At 32.4% G+C, this 25,709-nt stretch overlaps 1 protein-coding gene across 10 annotated transcripts in view; it reads right to left on the bottom strand.

The window, feature by feature from the left end:
* The window catches only part of LOC113516982 (sodium bicarbonate cotransporter 3), a 56,464-nt gene that overhangs the window by 14,350 nt on the left and 16,405 nt on the right, over positions 1-25,709 (bottom strand). For all 10 annotated transcript variants that reach the window (XM_052901951.1, XM_052901952.1, XM_052901955.1 and 7 more), the window contains exon 2: positions 8,318-8,418. In XM_052901951.1, the coding sequence (XP_052757911.1) occupies positions 8,318-8,408 (91 nt within the window). In that variant the 5' untranslated portion in view covers positions 8,409-8,418. The remainder of the gene's footprint in view (positions 1-8,317; positions 8,419-25,709) is intronic.

Here is a 25,709-nt window from a genome sequence, read left to right as displayed (position 1 = left end):
CGACCTGGTTGGGTATATTGCTAGCAATGGGATTCTCAGTCTCCATTACTAACAATCCCTTTCCCCCTATAAATGTATTTTAACTATTAGAGAGTATTTATCTTTCAAATTGAAAAATTAGTGCAAAAGAAAAAGACAAAACATTTCAATAACTAAAATAGTTTTATAAGAGGTTCGACGTTTTTATGAGTTTAGTATTTGATAGAGATAGATAATATCCGATATCTATATATTGAGTTCTTTTGAACAATGATGACCATCTATTGCGATATCGCCCATACCAGTCGGATATCTATATTCATGACATGCGGATTCTTCTTTTAGATATTATATATTGGATAAACGATATCTATTATAGGGCAAATATATGTATAAATATTGTAACTACAATAGATACATATTGCTATATATTATACTCCCTTAATATGTGACTATAATTTTAAAAATAGTTAATAAAATATTTGTATCTATTAAATTAGAAATGCTTCAAAAGTAAAGGTAAGTAATAAATATCAATAGGTCTGGTAAATTATTAGATTCATAGCTATTGGGATTCTAATCTATTCTGTCTAGGTAAGCTACAAGGTACCCTATAAATAATATGGATATCACGTAGGCTCCTAAGTGGGATAAATGGTACTCTAACTGTGAATAATTACTATAGACTCGATAGGCAACTTCGGTGCCCTGTTAATGGATAGACGATATCAAGAGATATATTTAGTTGCTTTAGGTCAATCGCTGTAATACCTATTTCATAAATACACACATCAAAAGTGCCTAGGGATCAAGTACGTTTTAGAGTATCGCCGCAATTGAGGATTATTATTCTAACTTTTTTGAATCGTTATTGATACTTTTTAGTAAATTTCACTATTTGAATAAAGAATTTACTTTAAATTTTGATTATAAATAGGTAGTTAATTGTAAATGAGTATTCCTATAAAACTGTGTAATAGTGTTTTTACAAAACCATTGCAATCTTTGTATCGGAATTGAAAAATAAATTATTGATATGGAGCAACGACATCATTTGACGCGAAAACAGATGATGAGAGACGTAGTAATGTAGCAGGCTGGTTCCAGGAAATGTACATTGGACGTCGCTATTGGCACTACACAAAGCATCATAAGTCGTTTCTGGATACGTTATCGTATCACAGACATCGAGACCGAGCGACATGAAGAACGATCTCGCATCACTACTCGCAGACAGAAACAGTACATCCAAAATACTGCTCGACGGAATTGTGTCATGATCGCTGTAATGTTGGCTACGAGGTTCCATAGCTCTTCAGACTTACTGATAAGCGATTAGACACTTCGATATTATTTACGTGAAGTGGGGCTGCGTTCCCGATGGCTGTTGAGAGTTCCACCTATAGCATCCTGCAATCGTAGGGTACGTTTACAATGGGCTCGTGAACACAGAAATGGGGAGGAAGAAGACTGCTTTTCTAATGAATCTTGTTACGTTATGAAACTGGATATAAGACCTATTCGTATTCGGAGGACCTCTGGGCATCAAGAATGTTTGAAATTTTGTCAGGAAGTTCATTCATATGGAGAAGGAGCTACAATGATTTGGGCCGGTTTAAGATCGGTGGAAGAACCAATCTCATTTGGATCAGGAGCAAGAAAGCATTTGAAAATAGCCAATAACAGTTCATAGCGTATGTATTTTTTAATTTTATTTTCTTTTCTTAGGATTTTTCAATATAAAGCCTCTTATTAAAAAAATGTACTGTCATGCGAATGATATAGTAATAAATAAATATCAACAGCACACTCTAAATTTTGTGAGATTGCATCTGTGTGATTCTCATAATATGAATACAGTCAGAAATAATCATAATCAGTGGCGAATTTAAGCATTTGCTGTTCTAATTTTGCCGTCCATAGCGACCTCTATGATTCGATATTCTAGTTTAGAATCATAATAATTACAATTTTTCGTCAATGAAATTATAATTTTATGATTTATGCAGAATTACATTAAATTTTTCTTGTTACAAGTGAGATTATAAACTAGTGTGATCGATGTGTCAGTTTCCAAATTACTTTTTCAAATTTGCCATCCCTAAAATATGTCGCTTTAAACTTTAGCATGCTGATAAATATATTATTGATTATTATTTGTTTTTTAAATTTAGATTAGGCTAATGACATAATATTACCGGAACAGTTCTCATCTCCGTATGGTCATTACAAAATAAATCTTATTATGATTCATTTAAAGTAGCAACTTAAACCTCCTTGATATTTTTTTAATATCTCAAAAGTTTGTTAGCTTAGTTATTTAAGCTCAAAAGATATTAGCCGTCGTCGAATTTACATTAATTCAAAAACTTAACGAATTAATACAATGCTATATTTTGTATTTAAATGTACTTAAGACTGTGAATTTCCAACAAAGTTTGAAGGATATTTGAATAATAAAATTTTATACTTTATTCTCCTTTCACGACAAATTCGTGGAATAGACGAATAACGAATAATTTTTTTCTGGTAATTGAATTAATATATTTATTTTTAGATGATAAGTATGACGACTGTAATAAAATAAAAATATTTTTGGTGTTTATTTATAATTTTCGCAAGATCAGTCTTTTGGAAAAGTAGGTTTATGAATTTCAGAGTTATTAAGATATTTGAATACCTACCCAGACAAGGTACAAAGGAATCTATTGATAGATAGCTAACGAATCATTGAGTTAGAACGTGATGAGATCCCCAATGTTCAGATAGCTATTGACATATAATCGCCTTGTGATTTTGTGTGAAACTCGGGTCTATAAATGTTTCTGCAAGCAGTTGTATATGTATACATATTGTATTTATATATATATATATATATATATATATATATATATATATATATATATATGTATTAACAAAGTAAGTAAGAATAACAGAGTAGTGGGTAACAATTGGTTATCCACTACATTTTTTTATAACATAACAGGGGGCAAACGATATATGTATAATATATAATACATAATATCAAAAAAAGAACCCACTTGTTTGTTTTTTGTAATGAATATTCGACTGGTATGTCCATAAGAATTCAATATATAGACATCGGATATTATCCATCTCTAGTTGGGTTCTCTAGTTTTCTTATGATACTATTAGCTCTTCTATAAACAATAATTATACTACAGATGTAGTGTAGTTCATGTTCTTAGACGAAGTTTACTATATCGACTCCGTGTTCTAGGTATAAAAAAGTGTAAAAACTTAGACGATCAATCTCTAACGGTATTAAAGCCATAATGTAAAATGTAGAATAAAATTATCTATGACTCCATTAAAAGATTAAATCTAGTGTTCATTATTCAAAATGTAGTGTAATTTGTTGTCTGCTATTATTATAAAAAAATACTTTTAGATTCCATTAAATATTCCATGTTGAATTTAGATATGAGCTAAATTATAATTTAGAACGTTTCCGTTATTGATTATTAATATAATATAAATTGAATGGAATTTTTATCGATATTATAGGTAAATGATTCTATTTCCATAGAGTATTGTAATAACTACTTTACCATGTAACTGTTAATATTTCATAAAATAAATAAAAATAAAAGAAAACAAGATTTTGTTCCATTAAAAAAAAATCTACTGTAATTGTAGCATAACAAGCTATTTTGATATAGAAAACTAAACTTCTGAACCGCTTTTGATTAAATTTCTATAGTAACAATCTGAAAAGTATATACTTGCAGATAAAAATATGATTTTTCAAATCGGTTTATGCAGTTCTGGTGTATCAAACAAAATTACAACCCAATTTAAATCTCCTTTTTTGAGGTCGGTTAAAATTAAATGTAAATGAGAGGAAAAAACTGTCTGGAAGATCCCAGGAACAGGGTTTCAAATATTGAGAAGGGATCCGGAAGTTTTGATTGCTTAATCAACAGCCTATAAAGCAAACTCGATTGCCAATTATCAAACATAATGGCATTATGTACCATGATTGCTTCCTGATTAATCGCATTTTTTGTTCAACAGCATCACTAGCGATCGATATGTAGATAGAATTATCTAAGTATCTATTAAGACGATACATACTTAGTAATTGTAAATAATATTTTTTTATATAAATATCGAAAAGAATCGATCTTAAGTAATATAAAACACGTAAGTAATTATAACTTATAATTATAACTTTTCGCCTATCACAAATTGTTTGCATGATACCTAATCGGACTGATATGGCTTCTAATCCTTTGTTGTAGTGAAGAATGCGGCTGTCACGGATACAACTGAGTACGTTATATGATTCTATGGTATAGATACATAGGGATAATTATTAGAAATCATCATATCAGCTTTTAACTGTTCACTGGTGAATATAAGCCTCCCCCTTAGGGGGTTTTAACAGTAGTTGCCACGCTTGGTTGGCGGACTGGCAACCGCAGTATTATTATTAAAAAAAAAAATAATATAAATTAGTAAGGAGGGAAAAATATTATTTTATTGACAATCCGTAGATCAGGCTGTATAACTTAATTCCTTTGCCTTTTTTACCACTGAGGTGGCAAACAATTATACCGCTCACCTAATAATAAGCAGTTACCATAGCCTGTAGCATCTGTAAATAAATATTGTACATATTCAACTCATACCCACTTGTCAAAATCATCACTGCCTTTTCCATCAAGTATGTTAATTAAATTGTACATAGATATAATATTTCATCTCTTTCTTTCGGAGTGGTCGCTTAGACATGACAGCGATGTTTACTTCTTATTTTATTTATTTATTTATTTATTTATTTAATACTTTATTGTACACACCAATTATACATAGAAATATGACAGAGGTAATCAAATGTACAAAGGCGAGCTTGACTCTAAAAGAGTGCTCTTTCAGCAAACTCAAAGTGGAAAGGAGCATCAATGTCAGCGGGTAGAGCGGTATACAATATTGTAAAAATTTACAAACAAAGGAACTTACATCCATTTTTTACTGTCATTCTCCCTATCTCGATCGCTCGCTTCTTGAACTTCTAATTTCCGTTTTTGTATATTATTTCTTGCATATTTCCTTTGTCAATACTTTCTGCATATAATATATGTAAATAGATAAAGCTAATTGTTGTACTTATTTCCCCCGACAACTACAAGCCTATGAATGCCTGTAATACTAGGTGCATTACGCGCGCGTTATCAACCCTCTTTACTCCTTTTTTGAAGAATCTCATGCTGCCTTTCCCATAAATTGAAGCTACTATTTTTATTGACACACAGATTAATACAATAATATATTAAGTGTTGGTAAACCAGAGGGAGACTTTGTACAAAAGTCGATTGCTTGGATACCTTTGTCCCATTCGTGTTTCTACCGTGAAGCAGTTGTGTTTGCATGGCTGTGTTTCGGTTTGAAGGGTGGGATATGGCGTGAATTTACAGGTTACAGAGGAATAACATCTGAGTCCTCAGGAATGGCAACGCATTGGGGGTATCATGGGCGAAACAGCATACTCTGTTATGTCCATGGTACTGCTCATGTCTATAGGCGACGGTTACCATTTTCCATCAGGTGGGCTGTCAGCTTGTTTTCCATTCTAAGTTGTATAAAAAAAATGTCTATGATAATATTTATAAATCTTATTAAACCTAATGATATTATTGCGGTGGAGGGAAGGGTTTTTAGTAATGGATTCTAGCTGCCCCATTGTTAGCAATATACCTTCTCTGACATCCACGCAGTTCCCCCTGAAAATCATCGTGGTTAATTCTTAGCAAATTCTTCATGATGAGCCGACTCATCTGCATTCATTCTCACCTATCATCTATAACCCAGCCTACGCTATCGGTCGGCTGGGTTACCATTCCATTATCATACATTAAAAAAATATTGCATTTATTTGAATTATTCTATTATTATTATATAATATTAATCAATAAGCATAACAGAGGCGTCAGAATATACGAGAAATAATAGCTCGGTTGAGCGAGTAATAACTCAATTACTGGAACTTTATCAACTAAATCGACAAGCGTTTGGAACATAGGCTGCTGAATAAAGCGTTTGTTAGACGGTATTAACTGTATTAAAATATTTCATTGTCTGTAAAGTAATAAATATTGTATTTATCGTTAAGACGATAATAAAATTTCTATATTTTAACAGTCTTCGATTTTTAAACAACTGTTCAATAGGGACGTTCAAATATTTTGTTACGCTATTTTTTAAGATCTTTGACCCCATATAATGGACCGCAATATTTTGTCCCCCCCCCCACCTCTCCCTCAAACCTTACGTAAAACCTAAGTGACCATTTTTACGTAAAAGACACAACACTAACAAATACTGACAACGAAAACAAATTAAGAATGACGTACAATAAGGTCGAGGGTTTCCTAGTAAAACAAACGAGAAGGGTTACCAACTTGCGAGATTTTGATCCCCTAAAGTTTTATTTAAATAAAAAAAAACAATGTTACGTATCGCGTTGTCCAAAACAGCCTCCTCTTGCCCCTGTAACGCATCGTAACGTTTTACAAGACTAAAATTAGATTACATAAGACTTGAACGCCCCTAATAAAAAAATAGCTTTAATTTAACACGACTCATTATTATAGATTTAACATCTGAGTAAAGTGGTAGTACGTTAGTATTATTACTTATACTGTGGTAAAAATAAGCAGCTTTTTTAATCTATAAAAAACGGCTTCTTCCAACCAACACGAGAACAGGATTGCATAAAGAAAATATCAAATATTAACGATTAAAAATATACAAATGAATTTAGGTGTCTTAAGGTAATCACATACTATAAGTAAATATAACATTCAATAAATTATGTTTAGTGTACAAATCATTAACTTGTATGGATACTTCCCTTTTTCTAGGAGAAAAGGGATCGTTAGTAATTTGATATACCAGCCCCATTACTTATTATTAATTAATATACCCTACCAGGTTGACTTTTATGCGGTTCACCCTAGTAATCATCGTGTTTACTTTATATGGAATTCGACAAGATGGGCTAACTGCTTTTATACTCACCTAATCATTTCTCACTAATACTCCTTCAGCGTATACCGATAGCGCAGGCGGGCTAGCCATTTCATTATCACTCATTGAAAATAAAACCTTTTTTATATTAATTTTATATTTCTTTATTTTTATGCATCGAATTTTTTTTTTTTGGCGCGCAATTGGACAGTTATTAATTACTCTGTAGATATTCATATGTCTGCGTTTCTTTTACAAGAAAATAATAATAATAATAATGAATTCAACGAATAGGTACATAATTACGAGTACTGCGAATACATTTTCATATTTTTTCATTTGATAATTTGCCTTTCCTTGTAGCTGGTTAATAATGAATTTCATACAAAATTGCCTCCCGCTGTTTGCTCTCCTGTTTTGGCGGATGAAAGTGTTCACTTTCCAAGAAGGTATGGTATAAAAATACACAAGTATATGCGTAGAACTTAGGTTATATGGATAGAGCGTCTCCATAGAAATGCTTTGAGAAAAAAGGGTCAACATTTTCATACAATTTAACGTGATAAATAGTTATAAGTGATTCCTTTATAACTTCAATATTTATTTTATTTTATAATTTCCGTATTTTTAATGCGTAAACACTAATTTTATTTATTAAATAATACGTCAAGGTACATTTTATGCGTAAGTGTATAAAGCACTGATAAAAAAAAACGAGTTAGCAAATTTGACAATTAGCTGACATGAAATTGACCCGTTTCTGGGGTTCGATTCCCTATCTATATAATCTAAGGCGTAGAAGTATGTAGATAATATATAATTTAGATAAATAAATATATACGTACGAAACTTAATGAGGCGTACAGATGACCACTGTCGGCTTACATCGTTAACTACTGTAATACGACTAGTTACAGCTAATTAAGAACCAATGGCCTATGAAATGGGGGTCATCGACCAAATCCAATAGATCTTGAAGTACTTATATATATCCTTACTAATGTTATAAACGTGAAAGTGTGTTTGTTTGTACGTTAACCTATAACTTTTTTTTTATGTTTTATGGCTACTTAATGTTCAAGTTACATGTACATGTTCAAGTAGCGGGTAAAAAGTAGTGCAAGCGTAAATACATTATAAGTCATCTCGTTTCATCTCAAGCATGCGGTAGCGACAACATATCTATACATAGATTCGTTGGCTATTTCTATTTTCAAATTATTAATTAATGCGTGTATATAAGTTACAATAGCGTAAACGTATCTATAATTTTTTCGTTTACCATTACTCTAGTTAGAGCTGTAGTGACGGTAGGTCTCTAAGTTAGATTGTAATCTGAACTCACCTTCAAAGTCCTGCTCAGTATAGTCATGATGTGTGTGTTTCCTTGCTGCCGGATCTGTTGGCGCTTCGTCATCATCAGCTCTCGTCTCCATGTTCCACGGTCTATAATAGAAAAAGAAATACGATTAAATTATAACATTTTGTGTTCTTATTTCTATAGCTGTTACTGCTCACATATTATATGAAGTACGTGGACGGAATTTCTATGTTATTTCATTATGATTTACAAGCAGGGACGGCCTTACTGTGTTTAGCGCCCTAAGGCATGATTTTTATAGCACCTTACGATTTCTAGCGCGCCTCTTGGATCTCGGTGCCCTGAGCACGATCCGACCGTCTTCCTCTTCTAAGTCCGGTGTTAATGCAAGTACATAATTGTCGTGGTATATCCATACCGACCTCTAAACTGAATTCTAAATATGAAGATCATTTCGGGGAAGCTTTCATCTGAAGGATAAGTTAATGTAATCTCTGACACATGTGGCATTCGTTTGACTCTACAATAGAAACAATTTACTTATATATACCACAAAGGTGGCAAACATGCATATAGCCCATTTGATAATAAACTGTCACTGTAACCTATGGACCAGGGGTATGTATTGATTAAATATTACTTTATATTTTCTCAATTCAATAATGCAGGCTTTTTTTTTAAATGTTCGTTTACGTTAAGCTCTGAAGTCAACCGATGTCAATGAAATTATGCAAATACGTGTTGTTCAGATACGTCTTGAGACAGAATGATTTTGACTACAACTGACTATTTTTTTTTTCAGAACTAGTAAAACCAATGACATATACCACTTCTAAATGGCGTATTAAGTACACCAGTTTTGAAGTTAGATCTTCAATTATAACTGTAAAAACCGTATTCAACTTGGTGCAATAGTTTTTATATGTTGTCGAAAGAAAAATACATAAAAACAGACAGATAAAATTTCTAAATAATATTGTTTTAACTTTTATTGTTGCTATTAACACACTTCATATAATTTTTTTAATATCTTCTATGTACAGACATTATCTAATTACAATTTTATTAAATTAGTAAAATAATAAAAATATAACTCGGTAGCGAGTAAAACAATTGCCCAGTCGGCTAGTAGCTATGTTATGTATAATAATAATAACAATTAATGGGGCAAACAGTCAATGAAAAAATAAATAAATAAATATATCATATTTATTTATTTCATTTAAATAACTTTATTTATTAAAGGAAAATATGGTGCAAAATGCGCATTTAATGCTAGTAACATTCTCTACCAGTAAACCTTTGGGATGAACAGTGAATCACGGTACTACATTATTAGGATATGTAAAGAAAATAACAACTAATAATGTATATGTATACAAAATAAATAATATATATCTACATAAATAACATAAAATGATGATTATAATATACATACATAAATATAAAAGAAATATATATGGATAAATATATAAAATGTAAATAAAATATAAAAAGTGATGACTAGCTACAATTTTTTTTATACCACTGACGTGGCAAACAAGCATACGGCCCACGTGATGGTAAGCGGCTACAAATATTGTAATAAGTTCATGAATTGAGCATGGATTTTTCTTTTGAACATAATTCCATTTACCCGACTATAAAATAATAAAGAGTAATAATAATAAGAATAAAGAGTTTAATGAATGTGAATAAATTAATTTCGAGATCTACAATAATTTACACCTGATTTAGAGGCTGTGTTGATCGGATTTAAATTTAATATTCTCGAAGTACTCATTAAAGTTTGTTAATTAGTTTTGTTACAAAGTAATTTGAGTTTACACGAGTAAAAGTAGGTGCTATCATTAAATCGGTATATTTGGGCACCCCCCTTTGATCCGCGGCAGCCATCGGATTCATCCAACATTGGATATCGGCGTCCCCTGGGACCGCCAGAACATCCCCCCTGAAGTCGGCTACTGACTACCGTAATAGTAACACATAGATACACTACTAATAAATTAAACATGCAGATTTAATATTTGTTTTGCTATTGATAGTGTTTGCTCCCATTTTGATCCTAATTTGGTTCGGCACGATTGAAATTGCCGTTTATTTTTGCGAGGTAATATCGTTAAATTATACGTGTACGAGTATTAACTGTATTTGAAGCATAAATAAATTATAATTAGGGAAGTTTGCAATTCAACAAAACGTAATCTGTGTACTTAATCACTTCAAAAGTAGTATCGAGCATCAATCAGGAATCGAGCGTAATTAATTTAATTGAATCCACACAGAACGGATTTGTAATTTGGTTGTGTCTACAATTTATTTTGGTACTTACCGTTTTACAGGATTAATTAAGACTTTCAGAAGGAAGAGACTCTCGATTCTTTTGTATTTTTTTTTGTCATAGCTACGTATATATTACATGATCACCAATTCTTAATTCAGATTTTGTTAGTAGTTTTAGCTGTTGATAAGATTTTTTGTGATACTTAAAAATACAAACAAACCGACGGCCCACTTGATGAAAAGTGATAACCGTCGCCTACAGACATGAAATGCACTATGAATACATAATATACTGTGATACACATGGTACTCCTCATGCGTTACCGTTTCTGAGGACGGTGGAGTTATGCATCAGGAGGTACATAAGCTTGTAATTTCTTATGCAAGTACAGTCTTGTTGCGAATTTAAACTTTATTTACTTATATTACTTAGATACGATTCGGTGTTGAAGCAAATGTTTACGAAATATTTATTTATTGATTCCTTAGTACTTGTATGTGTACAAGGCAAACCTAATGCTAAAATCACTCTCTCTCAGTCAGCCTTAAGGAAGTATCACAATATTTGAATGAAATATCAGGATTATCGTCGTCGATCTGCTTTATCCCAATTGAAAATTATAGTTTTTTTTTTTGGTGAGTGAAATGTAATTGTCGTGACCTGCTGCTTAATATACTATGCTTAATATGACATAACAGAGTACACTGTTTCGTCCATGATCCTCGCCATAGTCAAATTTCGATCCCGCCCATTTTGGAAATAAACTTTGCTAAAGAGTTTGGAGAGTTTAGGTTAAGTTTTTTATGCAACTTACAGTAGCAAACAAGCTAACAGCCTACCTGATGGAAAGTGGTAATCCTCGCTTATAGACATGAGCAGTACCATGGACATAACAAAGTACACTGTTTCATCCATGATACTCGCCATGCGTTGCCATTTCTGAGGCTTAAGATGTTTTTTCTCTGTACCCTTTAAATTCACTGCCATATCTTATCCTTCAAACTGAAACACAACTATATAAACACAACTGCTTCACGGTAGCAACACGAATAGGAGAGGATACTCAAGCAAACGACTTTTGTACAAAGTCTACCACTAGTAACTTGTAATGTTCTTTTATATAATAATATCATCATAATGATGCTGTTTTTTATGTATTTATTTTTTGCAGGTAGTTAATAATAATTTTCGTTGAGGGAAAATAATAAAGAGCTTTGGTTCATTCACTTTCACTGCGTCAGCTAATCCTTGCCACCGTGCACACGATCAAAAAGCTATATCACTGGAAACTGCTTTATTAAAGCAAAAACAGTCCCCTTAATAAAGTTAATAGCGGTATTTAAGCTCCAGTAAATTCTGAACTGAACATAATGAAAGGTGCCTCTATACCGATATTAAGGGGGAGTATTGTAGAACAGTTCCGAGCGTTAAAGGCAACATAGCCGAGTTTAATTACACTTCAAAACCATTGAATAGGATTTATAAGGATAAGCACCTTATAAGGTGGGTACGTATGAGGAGTGAAATTTTTTGATTTGGGTATAATTACAATTATTCGCATTGTGACGGTCTCCAGTCTTTTCGTTAGTCACATTCTTATATCGAGATCTAGGGATTGTTACTCTCAATGATGAATTTGGGGTCCCTGCTTGATGCAAGGCCCTGTACCCAAAGACCTGAGCCCTCCTAGGAGGGCTAAGAAGACCACACAGCACACAAAGCATGCAATGTAATAGTTTAAATCAGTTAAGATTCTATTCAAATACGAGTATAATAAAAAATAAAATAAAAAACGTAATACGAATACTCGTTACATATTAATATCAGTACATTTATAATAATTTAGGGCAACACAATCTCGCCATATCAGAGGATCTGATATGACACCTATAAGGACAAATTAGCGGTGAGGCCTTTGTAAGCCCCTAAGGAAAACTGACACGACTCACGAATCCCGCAACGAATTTAATCGCAAAGAAGAACAAAATAGAAAGAGTATGAAGGAATAATGATATTAGACATCTTTCAAAATAAACCGTAAACATATTTTTTATACAAATTAATCTTATTTTACTTATTAAACTATATTTACTAACAATCCCTCTTACTACAGACAGGGTTGCCATATTCGATTTTTATTGTTATCTAAATGTTATTTTATTTTTTCTACAGATTAATACGATTTACCTCACTTTTATCATTTCCACTATATTATATCAGGAAACTATTACGCCAACGAGGGCGAAAGGACTGTTAGCTGGTGTGGAAACACGGTGTCTTAAGGAATATATTATAATTATAAAAATATACATACAAAGTAAAAAGAAAGAAAAAGCGAACACACAAAATATGACAATTAGTCAAAACCTTATATATAAAATAAAGAAACCAAAAAGGTACATTGTGCATATGTTATTTATTTATTACATAGTTATGACATGGTTATACATAGTAAAGATATAAATACACTTGTTTACAGTTATGGCAATCCTGTTTTTTGACAGATGATTTGTCCGCGCAAAATGTTGCTAATATGTACTGGGAACCAGAAAATATTGTTGTAACCAATTGGATTAGTGTCTGTACTGTTCGTATCTCCTGAATGTGTGGTGTGATACCAAAATATTAATTGTGTTTGTATACCATAATACCGCTGTTTGATTGCACGTCATCCTCATCACGCGGGCTTTGCCCGCATGCCAATTGTAAGTGTACGTTATGGATACTTTCCAATATACGATCTGCGCCTTGTTATGGTAAGGATATCTTTATAACATAACAATTAAAAACCGTTCTAAATATGTATTACAGTTATACTACCTGCGTTTATGTGATATTTCTGACAGATATGATGTTGCTACATTTATCGGTATATTCTATTTGTATACTGTTTCCAAGATAGGATAACTTTCTGGGGGGAGGGATTGTTAATAATGGAGTTAGTCTCCATTGCTAGCAATATACCCAACCAGGTCGACTTCCACGTGATCCCCTCTGGAAACCATCGTGCTGAATTCCAGATGCATTCATCACGACGGGCTAACTGACCTGCTTTTTCATTCTCACCTATCATCCCTCACTGGCGCTCCGCCAGTGTATATTTATTAATTTATTCTTTATTGCACAATAAAACTTTGAACAAGTGTCGAGCTTAATGCCATATGGCATTTTCTACCAGCTAACCATTAGGTAAAAACTGAAGGGCAGATATGATGAAAAATATATATCATAATTATAGTAACATACTGAAATGATAAGTATACCGTTAGAGCAGGAGGGGTTACCATTTCGTTATCATCCAATAAAAAAATCTCTCTAATCTGTTGGTATACGCAAGATATCAGTTAGAAACGATAAGTGAGAATGAAAAGGTAGGTCAATTAGCTAATCGTGATGAATACGTCTAAAATTCATCACGTTGGTTTCTAGAGAGAACCATCTGCCTGGCCAGGTCGGCCTGACAGGGTACATTGCAAGCAATGGAACTAGTAATCTCCGATACTAACAATCGCTTAATCGTTGAGGACATTACGAGTAGTACGTTATATTTTTTTTTAATGGGTGATAATGGAATGGTAACCCTGCCCGCGCTATCGATATACACTGGCGGGGCACCAGTGAAGGATGATAGATGAGGATGAAGCAGGTCAGTTAGCCCATTGTGACGAATTCAACAAGAATTGTTCACGATGGTTTCAAGGGGGAACCATGTGGAGGTCGACCTGATAGTGTATTGTTAGCAATGGATTCAATAGACCCCATTACTAACAATCCCTTCCCCCCACAAGTACGTTATATTACATCTGTGTCTAATAAATGCTACGATAAGGTTTTCCGACTTCACCTATGTGATGAGATAAAAGTTTGTAAAGCTGCAGGCTCAAGACTTATTGCTGATGGAACGGAAAAGTACGAGAAATTCTTGGGATCAAGTAGTAATCGGACTTTATAACTATTTCTTTTTGATCTATCTTACAATTAGGTACAATAAAATAAAATACTTTTATGTTTTATCTTCATGCCTTATATGTTAAATAAGTATTGCTTTTTTATAATTCTCCGTTTGTGTTAACAATTTTTAAATTTAATGTTTCACAAGGAAATATTAAATTGTGTAGATATATTTAACGACAAAATCTAGCCCTTATTTATGTAGCCTTATTACACCGAGGGCTTTTAATACGTGAATTTATATGTTATATTCTACTTACCGTGATTTATTTATTTCAATAACTTTATTGACCGTACAGAAAATATGGCATAAAATCGGACTTAATACTAGTAGCATTCTCTACAAGTGAACCTTTGTGATTATTGGATATGTTCTACTTACGTACAAAAGTTCATTAAAATCCGCTTAGTCGCTTAAGCGTGATGATGAACTCGTAACATTAGTAGTTAGTGGCAAATAGGATATGAAAGTTTGTAAAGATCTTTAAGTTGAGTAATACATACATATCCGTCACGCCTCTCTCTCATTGGGTTAGGCCGAAACAATGGAATGCTCCGATTCAAAGAGACCTTTCTCGCTTTCTCCACATTCATCAATCTATTGAAACACGCTCGTCGATTACGAGTATTTTTAACTTGGCCCTTCTTAAGCCTTCGCCTATTTGGTCGACATACGTTTGTCTAGGACGGTTCCTATCAACATCTCTTTCGTTCGTGCTCGGTAAATCTCTTGATCGAAGTCGAGTGATTTATCAAGTAAACGTGTTTATACCTACATGCATATAAATGTTTTCTATATAGGTAGATAAACCATATTAGCCGTTTTTTTTAATGGGTGATAATGGAATAGTATACTGTAGCATACGCGGTATACGCTGGCGGGGCACCAGTGAGGGATGATAGGTGACAATCGTTAACTGACCATTGCTTAACATAGGCCTCCCCTAATGGAGGTTTTGCCAGTAGTTGCCACGCTTGACAAGCGGGTTGGAACTGCAGTCAGGCTTTGGTGATATTTAAAGAGGGCAGCTGCTGTCCATCCCTTGACCATTAAGTTCGCTTAGTCGCCTTATACGGCACCTACAGGAATGGAAGGGGTGGTCCATTCTATGCCAGAACTAGACGGCATAGGATGAACATATTAGGTAAATATATTTGTTTGGAATAAATCTAAGTTTTTGAATCTTTTTATGTTGTTTTCATCGAATAAAATTATTGCAAGGTAACACAGAATCCTTTCGATTAAAAAAGCAATCATCAAAAAGATGTCACTTGGTACACACCAGAAAACAAACATAATCAAATTGAACCTCCTTCGTTTTGGATTTGGGTGAAAATCAATTTATTGGCACGAACGTTAAAATAGGATTGCTAATATTTACCTTTCGACGACGGGTGAGACCACTCGATTCTATATTGAAGGTAGTTCTACTCGAAAATTTTAATTTAGGTACTTTAAGGTAGGTATCGATATAAAGATTTATTTATATATTACCTTTTGGTCTCACTCTTAAGTTTCAATAACTGGACCTTATAACCTCTTATTCAATTGTCGACTTTTTAGACTGCGTATCCTTATTATTCACTGTAATATAACATCTAAAACTTCTTTTTAATCTGCCTCAATCCGCTTTATAAAATAATGAGAAAAAAGTGGCTACAACTTCATAAAGAAGCGAAATTTAAAATGTTTCACACACATGTAACGCTTTATAATGAATATATATTATTAATATTTTTTAAATGAACATAATAATTAAATTTTAGCAAAATCTATGAGTTTTGACGAGTTCCATCAAAAGTGTATCATTCATTAGCTTTGATGTAATAGTAGTTATGGCTGTATCACAAAACTATAAGATTCCTCTTATGTTTTTACAGAGACAAAATAATGAAATGATATAGGATTTCCATGTGTATTTTCCAGAATGATAGTACAACATGTCGTCTAATGTAATACTGATAATTCTGATGACACCAAGTCATGATAAGAGTACCTACCATATATCAAAAAAAAAAAGAGAAATGAAATGATATATAAAATAGAAGATTTACAGTTAGCTTAAAATATTTACAATATATTAAGTGAAATAATACTTTAATTAATTTTGAATTTACCTTATCGAAGCCAATTCAAAGATATCTAAATGAAATAGTTACAAATAGATATTGAAAGCAAATAAAATTAAATTTTACTATAAGGTTATAAACATACATTGGTTTCTTCCTATCTAGATTCTCGATGGTTTAGTGTCAATGAAATCTCAAAAAATAGCCAGCCAACTGTTGGCTGATACATTGTTTTTCAAATATTCGATTTCTTATTATAGTGTATGTAACTCTAAAACCATGATTACTGAATACATATAGATATGCAATGTATGTACATCGAAGATATTTAAGAAAGATGTAAGAGGTATCTTAATGAAAGTAATAGAGAAACAATATTTTTTACAAATTTTGTCTGTTAGCATGTGTGTTCTGGTATCACGCGAACACCACTTGACCAATTCTAATGTGGTTTTCTCAGTTGTATTTCTGAAGGTCTAATTTGTAATGTGGTGTTAATATTATCTAGAAGTGGTTACCTACTTACAAAATCTACGCGTATGTTGTTAGGTAAATACTAATATAAATAAATAAATAAATTAAAGTGAGGTCCAAAGACAGCAGTTACTAGATAAAGATACCAAAGGAAGACTTTGTACAAAAATCTTTTTTTTTTTACAAAGTCTCCCTCTGTTTGCTTGGGCACTTCTGTCCCATTCGTGTTTCAACTGCAAAGCAGCTGTGTTTGCATGGCTGTATTTCGGTTTGAAGGGTGAATATTATGTTTAATATTAGGTTTGAATATGACAGTGAATTTATAGGATACAGAGGAATAACACCTGAGTCCTTAGGAATGGCAACGCATGGGAGGTTTCGTGGGCGAAACGTTATACTCTGTTATGTCCATGGTAATGCTCATGTCTATAGACGACGGTTACCACCTTCGATCAGGTGGGCCGTCAGCTTATTTGCCATTCTAAGTGGCATTAAAAAATTCGATTTATTTTGGTTTGTATGATAAAACTCAACAATTATTCATACAGAATTAATACAACAACATCAAGTAAGTGAGCGACGGTAGCCTTTTGAAATCAGGCGAACCGTAAACTCATTATTCTTCCTAATAATGAAACCGGTGAAGTGTGAGTGGAACTCTCTCGCCGAGAGTTCCGTATAAAATAATCCGTGAATAGGTTATTGTTTTCTTTTAATAAAAAAAATATTTAAGTATACATACAGGGTGTGAAATTATTATTTGAATATGTAGATAATATATGAGATTAATAAATTACTGTATTTCTTAGAAAGAAAGTACAAAATATTTTATTTAAGTAAACTTAGATTTAACCATTTTTGAATAGTCATTTTTCCATTACTGCCTATTCGTCCTTATACCGCTGTCAGAGGGGCGGGTGGTCGGACTGACAAAGTGACTCCATAAGGATCCTTTGTACTATTTTTATTCGTAATCCTAAAAAGGTTAAAAAATAAAACGCATTTTTTATTATTTTTATAAGTAAATTTATTATCAACGCATTTGTAAAGAGCCACATTATCTAGACGTAATTAATTTAAGCTTTTTACTTAATCTGTATCTCGAGGTACTGGACCTAGCCGAATCCCAAGCTATAAATAAATTTCAAAGCATTAGCTCATTTATGTTTGTCTGTAATTCATTAATGAATTCATTCATGTATCAAACATGAATAGTAATGAATATATTTGCTTTAATGTAAGCTATTTTCAAGTTGAAGGAAAGTTATTTACTTATAGAGCTATTTCGATCTTGTCTAAATTAGTGCTGACTAGTAAATCGAAGAGTTATTATTCATTGTTCGATTGGGGTCGTAAGTAATAATCGATAATACAATCGGTTCGATTAAATAACAATCAATCGATTATAATTGTTTGACGTATCTACTATCGATTATTTAATTGTAATTACTTAAAAATAAACGATAGTATTGTTTAGAACTAGTTATTAATATAATAGTATCGCTAAATTAATTAGATACCAATTTCTCGAAAGCTGATGATCTTAGTAATGCCTGTAAACATTATCTCACCTTTTAATGGTTGCGGATCGATCTCCCGGATAATACAATATTTTGTACTTTTTTTTTTTATACAACTTAGAATGGCAAACAAGCTGACGGCCCACCTGATGGAAAGTGGTAACCGTCGCCTATAGACATAAGCAGTACCATGGACATAACAGAGTATACTGTTTCGCCCATGATACCCCCTATGCGTTGCCATTCCTGAGGACTCAGGTGTTATTCCTCTGTACCCAGTAAATTCACGCCATATCCCACCCTTCAAACCGAAACACAGCCATGCAAACAACTGCTTCACGGTTGAAACACGAATGGGACAGAGGTACCCAAGCTATCGACTTTTGTACAAAGTTTCCTTCTGGTGACATATCTATTTGCGTTTGTCTTAATATCTTCTGAGTATAATTAGAGTATCTAGTTTTTAATTATTATAATCTGAATAATAACCCGTCTACGCTATCGTACGATTCCAATAAGAAATAACTACGATGGGTTTTCAAGGAAAACCGCTTGGAGGTCAATCTAATAGGACATATTACAATTCAATAGGGGGGTTGCTAGACCCTATTACTAACAATTTGTTTCTCTTCTGGTTCTTTATATTCTTACTGTAATTTTACGACAACAAAGAGTATCTGTTTATCTTTCTAGTTAGTACCTACAGTACTTACTTAGTTTAGGTCCAGATGGCGCTATTTAACATTTATTTATTTATCGATAGTGTCTTATCCTATCTATAAATATTTACATTATTTTAATGGAACACTATCAGGTAACACTCGTGTGTTTGAAGAGACGTCATAAACATTACTCACGTGTTCTACCAGAAGATGTAGGTTGTCAGATCAATAATTATATATACAAATGTATCTGTACCATAGTCTACAATACGTTACGTTCGTATAAATCTGAAATGTAGGTCACAGTCAGAACTGGTCAGATTTAATGATGTTAAACTTTGTTGAAACTAGTTTTGCTCCTTTTTTCTGGTCAAACCTAGTTTGAGTTAAATTGCTCGATGTTTTGTTCATGTTTATAATAATGATACAATCTTACATAAATAGATATATTTTAGTATAAATGTAATATTCATATTCTATTTTTGTAACTTAAGGTCACTAAACAAAATTGGACATGAAAATTAGCGTCCAATAGCGTTAGAAACGAGACTTGTGGTTTTTGTTGATTATTTTATAATTAAAGATAATTTTACCTTAAAAAACGTATTATATTATTTTATGTTTATAATTTGAAAATTTATACAATTTGTTATCGAAAGCTTCTAGTATTTATTTGTTTTTCTTTTTCCAATTTAAATAGGAAACAAACTGATTGAAGCTTATAGTCAAGTGGGTCACTCGATGAGAAGTGGTAACTGCCACGTTGTCTATAAACATGGATTACATGGTCATCAAAGTCATTGACGCCCATTGTGCCTTTTATGAGTCTTTATTCTTGAGGACTTAGGCCTATGTACCCTACAATTTTACTTCTCTATTCGATTTTCAAACCAAATCACGGTCGTGTAATGTACAATTCATGTGAATTACAATTTGTATATGTTTATATTATAGGTGTCTTCACTAATGTCTGTCTATTGTATCTCATTTAGTGACCGAAGTGAGTGAAATCAGCCATTAACCGTCCACTGCTGAATACAGGCGTCCCCTAAAAGACGGGTTTTGCCAGTAGTTGTCAAACTTGGCAGGCGGATTGGTATCCGCAGTTAGGTTTTGGTGATGTTTTAAGTGGAGCGCTGCTGTCCATCCCTCGACTATTAAGTTCCCTTAGTCGCCTCTTACGAAACCCACGGGAAAGGAACCGATTACCTATTCTATGCTAGGAAGATAGTCAAGGTTACAGTTAATGAATGTGTTTGTTCAAGAGTAATATGCGGTTGCCATAATTATAAATGAAATTTCTGATGCACGCGTACCATTATAATTAATAATATCTTCGCGCGGTTGGCATGTTTACACAAAGGTTAATCTGTGAACCGCTAAGGGTGAACCTTTTGATAAAAATAGGCTGTATTGGGACAACCATGGTACGTTATTATTTATCATCACGTTATAATAGAAAAATATAATTAAAAAAATTTTATGTAACGAATTGGGCTATACAAAACCCCCCAAGGAGAAGGCTTAATGATCAGCAGTGGACAGTTAAGGCTGATATGATGATGATTATGATTGTTCATTATGTATAATGTCTAATCTTGTTAATAGGTGACGGTTAACATTTTCCATAAAGTAAACCGTTTGATTAATTGCTATTTTAAGTTGTATAAAAAAACCATGCAATTCTGTTACTATGTCGACAATTTTGTACGTGCCATCTACATATGGAAATATATATATATATATATATATATAATTAGTATAGGAAGCCATTAACTAAATGAAGCACGTCCATTAAGCAAATTTGTCAACGTAGCAAGTAGCAAATTCATCTATCTTACAAATTATCTTCATCTTTGAATGACATTACAATCGAGGGCCAACAATCTTTGTGACCATTATTCAAATGAGACATTTTGTAATTATAACAAGACTTTAATTATTATTCTGAAACGTCTAAATTATTAAGATATAAAATTAATATATTCTTTTAGATGTTTATTTAGAAAATGTTAAATGTATCATGTTATAATTTTTGTATGAACTTAGCTTCAACAAATCTTGTCAATTACAATTAAATTTCTTTCCTGGTTTTATGCGCTTGAGTAAGTAGGTATAAAAGTATTCTATATATTAATGTATAATGTTAAAGTGAGGTTATTTGTTTGTCGTTTTATAGAGTTTTAACGGTTTAACTAATTAAATTTGGCACATACGTGCTATATGGAATGAAGAAGGAAGTAGATGACTTTTTATTTATCCTATATCATTCATACACCTTACTTTTTATCCCGGTCGGTAACCAATTGTTAGTTACACGGACGAAACCGTAGGTAAAAGTTAATGACTTTTTTTTTTGATGCGTGAAAATGTATAGTAACCCCGCCTGCGCTAACGGGATACGCTGGCAGAGTACCAGTAAAGGGTGATCGATAAGAATGAAAACAGACCAGTTAGCTCATCATGATGAATTCATCAGGAATTAACCATGATAGTTTCCAGGGAAAACCGCGAGGAGGTCGACCTGGTTGGGTATATTGCTAGCAATAGGATTCTCAGTCTCCATTACTAACAATCCCTTTCCCCCGAAAGTAGTTAATAATATTATAGAACGGAAAGATTTAATCATTTGTTTGTAATTGGTAAACTCAAAAACTACATAACCGATTTTAAAAAGCTAGATTATCAGTAAGTAACAGGCTATATAGTATATTATTATCAAAAATTTTATCTATCTGTGTTAAGTCGGGTCGGACCATACATAAATAAATTTTATCCCACATTAGTGTATCTGCGTAGTAAAACCTAAACACTTGTAAATTTCGTTCAAATTTGTATAGTCATTTAAGAGTGATTGAATAACAAAAATCCAATCACCAAATCTTTTTACTAATATTCATACATATTTAAAATATTAATCGTATGTATAATATTGAAATATTTTCTTATTTTTATATAAACATATATGTATTTAAATAAAAAGTAATTATTGATAGGGTAAAAAGAAATTACTGAACAAAGTTCCGGGGTCTTTAGTTAAGAAATTGTCTGCCGGTTTCACTTGGCAGTTTTATGATGAGAACAAAGTTCTAAATTGCTATTACGGCGTTTTATTACGCCATATTAAGAAATGAATGCCTGTCATGTCCGCAGCTTTATTATTCTAAATACAAGTTTAATATCTGTTTTCTTGTACCATATCCCTTGTACAAGTATGAAATTGGATAAAAAGGTATTTTTATGACTCTAATCCTGGAGTGGATATATAAAGGATTTATTCACTCACTCACTCAGTTACTGACTCACTCATTCACTCATACATTTTTTTACTTATTGCATTTATGGATTTCAATAATCTTACATAGGTTTACAATGTTCTTTACATATTAACCTACAGCTAGGAAGCAACTAAGGGAGGACGAGATATAGGCAAGAGCGTCCCACTTAAAACATCTCTAAAAACCTAACTGCGGTTGCCAGACTTCTGCCAAGCATGGCAACTACTGCCAAAACTCCTCTTATGGGGAAAGCTTGTGTTTAGCAATGAATATTTAACGGCTGAAATAATAATAATAATAATAAAAAAACTAATGAACACATGCACAGAAAACCTAATACACTGACACCTAAACACTTGTATACAAATCGATAATTTTCGACGTAACTGGCCTCTTTTCAATGTTAGTTACAAGTTGATAGTTATCATTGTCCATCCGGCTCTTCTGTCTCACTATACATATCAAGAGGGTCGGGTCGTTGTTGTTGCGTGTTTCATTTAATGAATGAATACAGTGAAGTACTCACTATGAACTTAAGAATCTTCAGATAAGACGTATAATAGAAAACATTAAGAAGGTAAAAAACATGTCTAAACTGTATTTTTATGTCAACATCGAAGATTAATAAAAATAGTTTTTACTAGTTTGAAGGTATATATTCTATAATTAACGTTTCAGTTCGCTAGCACAGCACTTTTAAAAAATCAATTGGAGACATTCAAAAATGTTTAATTGTTTTTAAAAATTGATAGATAATTGTGAGTGACTTTGACATACTTCTTTTTAAACGCTCTAAGACATGTTTTTTTTTTTTTTAAACTAAAACGGATAGCAGTTGTTCGTTGCACGATATAAAAATAATGAACTATGCTTATGCCGGAGATGTGGAATTTTCATCAAGTTACCTGTAACCATAGACTTAATGGAAACAGACAGAGTAAGAACTCAGTACTTCAATCAATATGAAAACTAAGCGTAATATTCCTGCGTACCTTTATCTTATAACTGTATATTGTTATTGATCGTAAACCTACGTCGAGATCAAATTCTTTCGAAGGTATTACCTGTAATGCTGTTTCTATCACTCCTCTTTCTTTCATTCTCTCAACATAATGTCATTGAATGAATTTAGATGGAGTTCAAGTAGGCTCTTTTGAGATTACTGAAAGCAAAGAACATACGCAATATACATGTACGTGAGTAGCGACATCTGTTTTCATTAGCGTTTAAACTGTTTATTCCCTGTACTTGTAAATGATAAAAATATGTTAATGGTGTTACGTGGAAACCTCAAGTGAGATATGAAGAAGAATTTTATATTATTATTTTTTATTAAATAAACTTAATTAGGTTAATTTATTATTAAATATTCGTAAGATTAATACGGATTAAGAATAATTGGTATATTTTTTTTGTTCTTACAATATATTTTTATACAATTAAACCTTTTGAGAAAAGCAATAGTTGAGTTTCTTGCCCATTTTTCTTAAGTGAAATTACGTTCCGAATGAGCGGTAATGGGGAAAAACTATTCAATGCTTAGATTGCTTCTAAAGCTTTAAGGTCTAGGTTTACTTGAATAAAAATATTTTTATTTTCTTTTATATTACAAGCTTACAACGTCAACTCTGAGCAGATTTTTTAAATTGTTTTTGGAATCGATAGGGTATACTCTAGTGTTGGACTTATCCTTATTTGGTGATGATGACGAGTAATGCTGCAGTTTTTTTTGGTGAACAGTGAAATACTTGAAAACACTAGTTGCAGAAACTGGAAGATACGTGATTCTGCGTTCGAAATTAAAATACATTCAATACATTGTAATTATATAATATAGCTCGTTGTTAATCATTACTTGTGTGTTTATGATTAAAATTATTTTGGCCAGTATTTGTATTTAGTATAACATTCATAGGCTCGTTATTTCCTAAAATTTTATGATACCTATAAGCTATATACATTTCTTCTGACTATCACTACACACCAAAAATTACTTAATGTAGAAAGCTAAAATTTGAAACGTATGTGTATCTGTAACTGTACCTATGTTTACGCAATTAAATGATTGGATGAGTGATCGATTGATTTTATGACGTAAAAATATACCAAAAAAAGATTTTAGAAAGTTTCAGCTTAATTGAATCACGACACCGCATGAACAAAGCTGCAGACAATAGATAGAGTTCCATAAAAAGTAATGAAATAAAAATTCATATGAAAATATTGCATTATAAAGCTTTCACAGGGCGCAATACGTCGTGATATTTTACTTAACCTTAATTCAATATCGCTTCTTTAGCATACGAGAGCGTCCGAAATAAATAGAAAAGTCATTCAGATAGAAACAAAATCGATAATACAAAATGCAAAAAGGAATTAGGTTTGACTAGTTCTTTTACACTTAAGTGATTGGTTTTATTTCTATTAATATTATAAAACGACACATTTTAAATAACATAGTTATATGTTATTGTCGCGTTAAGTTCCGATAGTGTTAAAGTTTAAAATGAACTAATGTAACATATATGTCATCATCAAACCGCTAGATAATGCTATACAAAAATATATTTTTCCCATATACTGAGTAATACACAACCCTATTCAGGTAAACATGGATAAAAAAAATTATCCGTTTTGACAATACATTTGTATGAAGACACTCTATATAATCAAAGGTTTCGAATTATGGAAAGAAAAACTATCAACAGATAAATTTTTATTTATTTATTTTTTATACTACTTAGAATGGCAAACAAGCTGACGGCCCACCTGATGGAAAGCGGTAACCGTCGCCTATACACATGAGCAGTATCATGGACATAACAGAGTATACCGTTTCGCCCATGATACCCCCCATGCGTTGCCATACCTGAGGACTCAGGTGTAATTCCTCTGTACTCAGTAAATTCACGCCATATCTTATCCTTCAAATCGAAACACAGCCATGCAATCACAACTGCTTCACGGTTGAAACACGAATGGGACAGAGGTACCCAAGCAATCGACTTTTGTACAAAGTCTCCCTCTGGTAACAATTCCAATTACACACAAACGCATGGGAGGTATCATGGGCGAAACAGTATACTCTGTTATGTCTATGGTACTGCTCATGTCTATAGGCGACGATTACCACTTTCCATCAGGTGGGCCGTCAGCTTGTTTGCCATTCTAAGTTGT

The sequence above is a fragment of the Galleria mellonella genome, unplaced genomic scaffold (genome assembly GCF_026898425.1).
Source record: "Galleria mellonella isolate WM207_F2 unplaced genomic scaffold, CSIRO_AGI_GalMel_v1 utg83, whole genome shotgun sequence".
Lineage (NCBI taxonomy): Eukaryota > Metazoa > Arthropoda > Insecta > Lepidoptera > Pyralidae > Galleria > Galleria mellonella.
This window is presented reverse-complemented; position numbering and strand designations above follow the sequence as displayed.